Source organism: Ciona intestinalis, unplaced genomic scaffold (assembly GCF_000224145.3).
Source record: "Ciona intestinalis unplaced genomic scaffold, KH HT000351.1, whole genome shotgun sequence".
In the NCBI taxonomy this organism is placed as follows: domain Eukaryota; kingdom Metazoa; phylum Chordata; class Ascidiacea; order Phlebobranchia; family Cionidae; genus Ciona; species Ciona intestinalis.
This window is the reverse complement of record NW_004190672.1, coordinates 1,137-7,092: the sequence shown is the minus strand read 5'-3', so window position 1 is coordinate 7,092 and position 5,956 is coordinate 1,137. Positions and strand designations below refer to the sequence as shown.

Genomic DNA, 5,956 nt, shown 5'->3' with positions numbered 1-5,956 from the left:
GAGGTGTATAACTCAACAGCGAGCATGAGGTGTACAACTCGACAGCGAGCATGAGGTGTATAACTCGACAGCGAGCACGGGGTGTATAACTCGACAGCGAGCACGAGGTGTATAACTCGACAGCGAGCATGAGGTGTATAACTCAACAGCGGGCACGAGGTGTATAACTCGACAGCGAGCACGGGGTGTATAACTCGACAGCGAGCACGAGGTGTATAACTCGACAGCGAGCACGAGGTGTATAACTCAACAGCGAGCACGGGGTGTATAACTCGACAGCGAGCACGAGGTGTATAACTCGACAGCGAGCACGGGGTGTATAACTCGACAGCGAGCACGAGGTGTATAACTCGACAGCGAGCATGAGGTGTATAACTCAACAGCGAGCATGAGGTGTACAACTCGACAGCGAGCATGAGGTGTATAACTCGACAGCGAGCACGGGGTGTATAACTCGACAGCGAGCACGAGGTGTATAACTCGACAGCGAGCATGAGGTGTATAACTCAACAGCGGGCACGAGGTGTATAACTCGACAGCGAGCACGGGGTGTATAACTCAACAGCGAGCACGAGGTGTATAACTCAACAGCGAGCACGAGGTGTATAACTCAACAGCGAGCACGAGGTGTATAACTCGACAGCGAGCACGAGGTGTATAACTCGACAGCGAGCACGAGGTGTATAACTCGACAGCGAGCACGAGGTGTATAACTCAACAGCGAGCACGAGGTGTATAACTCGACAGCGAGCACGAGGTGTATAACTCGACAGCGAGCACGGGGTGTATAACTCAACAGCGAGCACGAGGTGTATAACTCAACAGCGAGCACGAGGTGTATAACTCGACAGGGAGCACGAGGTTATAATTTATTGAAATATTGCACAATGACCACTAGACGGCGTCCCACACAGTTTGAAGTAAAAGTTCGACATTTTCGATCCCAGGAAGCCCCTAAATAGAAACTTAATTAAATTTATATTATTTCCATGAATGACAATATCACCTTGATTGACAGTTCATAATACTTAAGATCCGCCGCAACTAACCCATGTTGTGGGCCTCCATCGTTACGTATATTCCATTGTGTAAGTGAATCGTGGATTTGTCGTTTAAATTCTTTGTTTAATCGAATAAGAATCCCCTTTGTTTGTTTCTATAATCAAATGAATGGTTACCATGGTTTCTATACAGTAGGTCCCATACAGTGGGTCCCATATAGTAGGTCCCATACACTAGGTCCCATACAGTAGGTCCCATATTTACAGCGGGGGTTCCCAAACTTATTTTATCGCGGGCCAATAAGGAAATCACATTTGTGCGACGGGCCGTCGAGTTTTTCTTGCTATATTTGCGAACCTGACTGGGTATTGGCGAAAATGCCAGAGTGCGTATATAAACAGGACTCTGGAAAATGCGATTTTAACGAATACTGTTGGGATGAGAAGTTGGACACATATGCTGGTAATAAACAATGAAATAGATTAAACTTCGTACTTGCGGGGTAAAAGACAAAGTTTCACCTTTTTTTGTTGAACCATGTCGCAGTATAACCCCAATACCAGAGTAACAAGCGTGGAAGGTTGGCTAATGCTGTGACAGTCATAACTATTCTTGTGACGTAACAAAGTCAGTGTAATTTATCACGGGAATGATTCAAAAAAAATTTTTAAAGTAATATGTCTATTTGTGAATGTATGTAATCGGTAATTTTAAAGTCCTTTGAGGGCCTTTTATTTTGCTCCCGTGGGGTTTGGGAACCCCTGGCAGAGGCTCGATAACAAAATACAAACACAACAATACCTCTGGTAGTAAAACTCTAATCGTTTCATGGAATTTACAAATTTGTTTACAAATGTTTCTCATTGTAGAAGATGGGACGGGTGCCTTCACTTCCCATTTCTTAATGTTTCGCGTCACAACGTTTTCAACAATTGCTAACAATTTGTTTTCAATCTCCATGATATGTTCCTGTCAGGATTATATGATGTTTATGTCCATCACGAAACTCTGTGGTAACAATACACACCTGGTATATCCTCGTCACATGATCAAAATGTCGCAACACAGCTTTATGTTTCATATGATCATCATTCACGTGATGAACTTTCATGAGTTGTGATTCGAAATGTGTTCGTATTGAAGGCAAGCAATATAGAACAAGCTGTAGATATTCCATTAGTAACAACAACCAACCACAAAGTTACAAACCTCTAAACATTGTGAAGCAAGCGAGAGGTGTTTGGTGGTGATTGTTTTCAACCCAACGAGCTGTAACGCTCCAGCGCCCAACACCAGCTGGCATGTCCGAGAGTTAAAGAAGGTCAAGAGGTCACGAAGTCGATGAACCAAATCCGTTGCCGACATTGGGAGGTCATCGCAACATCTATGACATCACAACCACTATGACATCACAACCACTATGACATCACAACCACTATGACATCACACCAACCTACAATACTCCGACACCATCTTCATCAACATAAGCACGGTACCAACCACGGCAAATCTTCGTCCGTCCAAAACCAACAGCTCACAACTTTTACTCGACCTACAACCCAAGTGTTAAATTTAACCCAACATAAACATCCTATATATTACGTTGGATCCTCGGACCTTGTCACCTCATTCTCACTCGACGATAACTTCCCGTCAACCAAGTTTTGAAGCAAAAGTGAAAGTTCGGGCGGAACCTCGGCCTAAATATTGATGAGATAAACCATAGCCAGCCAACATGGCCAGCAACCACCTACCTGCTTCCACACTTCATTATCCAATATTAACGAAAGTTTATTTTTCCTCTCGTCATGAAACCTTGAAATAAACCTTGAAGCTTGACTTTGTATTGCCCCTCCTAGTGGCCCGTTAATGCCTGCACAACTTACATTAATCAGCCGTCAATAAGTTGTCATTAACTTACCATTATCTCCACACGAAGTAGCGATGAGCGCATCGGCCTCGTTCGTGTAACGCTTGACCGACTTCGCGAGAACCAGGAATTCACTCGACTTAAGTTTATCAAGTGAATTATCTTTTCCTTTCGCAAGGAGGATTTTGACGCATCTGTGAATACAACGTTTATTCAACACTAGGTACATTAGTTACATGTACTGCAAGAACCCCCACCTGTCATGTTGGAACCCCACCACCCAACACAGCGTCGAACGCAAAACTTTCGACAATTTCTCAAAATCCTCGCTTGAAATCGTTTCCTCCGAACAATTCGATGTAGTTTCGGCTTCATTCTGGAATATTTCGTTTAAAACTTTTGTGAAAGATTGTTCCAATGACAACCATGCGATGCAAATTTTATTTTAAATGTTTGATTTTAAATCTAAAACCATTTTCAATGTCAAAGTTCTTTAAACCGAAATGTTTGAAAATGTTTTTTAGCAGAAAACTAATGTTAAAGAAACAAAAACATTTAAAATTATTTGAACCTGTTCAGAACTTTGTGATGATTGTTGATCATCTTCTGTGACGTAACAATGTGCGGCAGTTGCCACCAATTCATCCTCGTAACTTGCGAGGTCATCCATGGATTCTCCAATGAAAAGGTTGTTCGAATCATCATATTCAACGTGGTTGGTTGAAACATCCACAACACGAGGTTCCACTTTATGTTTCCGACGCGAACTACGATACGTATCTCCTCGCTCAACGGACGCTAAACCAACCTCACTCACCAACTCAATAAAGGTTTTCATTCGTCTGCAAGAATTTGTCGTTTAAAACCTAGATACATAAAAGATATAACCTGCAAACAAACCTTACAAATACAATCAATGCGTCGAACACACAATCCAACATTTCAACCCAAGATTTAAAATCCAACATTCTCATCTTGGCAGCCAAGGTCTCATGCTCCATGATGACGTCACAATGCTGGTTTACCGCATCACAAACGATATCTTTGATGATTCGTTTAACACTTGATTCAATTTCCTCCCTACACGGATAGAAATGTTATTTCTATTTCCACTAACCGTTGATATTTGTAAACCAGATCTTCTGTTATTCGTTTGCTTACAAACTTCTACACATGCCGTCTAAGAAACTAAATGTTCTTTCTATGTTATCACCTGTAACTATCAATGAAATCAAAATGTCCGAGTCGTAACAACCCAAGCGTAACAGCTGTCACACGATGGGGTTGCGAGCACATATGACCGTCACTCATTGGTCGATTTATCTCAATTCTGAAACAATCCTCCATCTCCTGCTTCATCATTTGACCAATCACACGCTCCATCTCGGTCAGCTGACATCCAAGGTGTCTGCAACAACGGGTTTTTGTTGTTTAAAGATTTCAAAGTTTGTGTTTGGCTTTTAATAAAAACTTCGATACAATTAAAACAAAGGATTGACTATGATAGTTAAGATGGCAAACCACCACTGCGGGCGATGACCTGAAACATTGGATTCCGTTTAGTTCCTGCTGCAAAACATCCTGGGTTGTCCTTATAAGGTCGAGGGAACCAGCGTATTCGTTCGTCGATAATAAAAGTTGTATTGTAGGTTGCGTTTGATGGACTGTCACCATTAGGTGGAGTTTGGTAAGTAAGTCTGCCGAGTTCATTCGTTCTCTGTGTAGTTGGACAACCTACAAACATAGACATCGTATATAAACATAGACATCATATACAAACATAGACATCATATATAAACATAGACATCATATATAAACATAGACATCATATATAAACATATAAATCATATACAAACATAGACATCATATACAAACATAGACATCATATACAAACCCTTAGCGAGCAAGTAACAATGGCCGAACGTATTTGTTGAGTTTTCAATAAAAGTTGTTGCGTTTTCACCAGCGTTGAATTGAGATATTCCTGTATTCAACAACATAAGAATCCAAAATTAAAGATTAAAAAAAGTTTTTACGTGAAGTTTTTCATGGAAGGACATTGCTTTAAAGAAAGCTTCTGATTGGACAGATATTTGTCGCGCGATTGCCACCTCAACCATATCAAGGTAATGACTCAACTTTTCCTGCAACAATTTCGATGACGAACTTTCTTTTCTGGAACAAATATATAATTTATTTATCTCTTCAATATAACAACAAAAGACAATCATTAAAACACGTTGCAGGTAAAAACAGCTTGAGCAAAAATGTCAAATAAAAGCGTGGCTGCTAGTCCCATCATACAATATCAACTAATTTATATTGAGCTGCAATTAATTGAAACAAATTGAAAACAATTGAAAAATATTAAAATCTAAAATATTTCACCTCGAGTTTGTTGCGTCTTGCGAGGTAAGCACTGACGCAAACGTTGTCGGAATCATCATCGAAAAATCTTTATGGAGAAAAATTTTTGGGATCGATTTTAAAGTTGCACAGGATTTGCGTAAAGCTTGTTGCTTCTGGTCAAATTTTGCGGCAGATTGAAGTTTTAAAGTTCTGCCATTAATATTTAAACATCGTTGAAATACAGTTACACTCATAGTTGTCAAACATAGGAAACCTCATTGATTAATGTGGTGAATGCAATATACTTTGGCTCTGCTTGTTTGTATAGACACCTAACAGCAGGGTAAAATCTGGGGTGACATTGTTAAAATACAGTTACACTCATAGTTGTCAAACATAGGAAACCTCATTGATTAATGTGGTGAATGCAATATACTTTGGCTCTGCTTGTTTGTATAGACACCTAAACAGCAGGGTAAAATCTGGGGTGACATTGTTAAAATACAGTTACACTCATAGTTGTCAAACATAGGAACTCATTGATTATGGGTGAATGCAATATACTTTGGCTCTGCTTGTTAGTATAGACACCTAACAGCACAGTAGAAGTCTAAATCTAAACAATACACCCTTGTATAGTGTACTACTTATATTCTAATACCCCCTATCTATATTGTTTAAAGTGCATTCGAAAAAAATATCATTCGGTTCACGGTTTCTGGACAAAAAATTGTA

General features: G+C 40.1%; 1 protein-coding gene across 1 annotated transcript in view; it reads right to left on the bottom strand.

Moving 5' to 3' along the window:
* Positions 1-840: 840 nt before the first annotated feature.
* The window catches only part of LOC100175958 (vacuolar protein sorting-associated protein 54), a 6,232-nt gene continuing 1,116 nt past the window's right edge, over positions 841-5,956 (bottom strand). Inside the window, exons 3-18 of the mRNA XM_002125639.3 lie at positions 4,909-5,047; positions 4,767-4,856; positions 4,413-4,606; positions 4,086-4,280; positions 3,773-3,952; positions 3,444-3,714; positions 3,130-3,248; positions 2,924-3,066; positions 2,757-2,875; positions 2,605-2,702; positions 2,456-2,554; positions 2,212-2,386; positions 2,030-2,164; positions 1,804-1,971; positions 1,007-1,156; positions 841-954 (exon numbers count right to left, since the gene is read on the bottom strand). Coding sequence (XP_002125675.2) covers positions 895-954; positions 1,007-1,156; positions 1,804-1,971; positions 2,030-2,164; positions 2,212-2,386; positions 2,456-2,554; positions 2,605-2,702; positions 2,757-2,875; positions 2,924-3,066; positions 3,130-3,248; positions 3,444-3,714; positions 3,773-3,952; positions 4,086-4,280; positions 4,413-4,606; positions 4,767-4,856; positions 4,909-5,047 — 2,335 coding nt within the window. The 3' untranslated portion in view covers positions 841-894. The remainder of the gene's footprint in view (positions 955-1,006; positions 1,157-1,803; positions 1,972-2,029; positions 2,165-2,211; positions 2,387-2,455; positions 2,555-2,604; positions 2,703-2,756; positions 2,876-2,923; positions 3,067-3,129; positions 3,249-3,443; positions 3,715-3,772; positions 3,953-4,085; positions 4,281-4,412; positions 4,607-4,766; positions 4,857-4,908; positions 5,048-5,956) is intronic.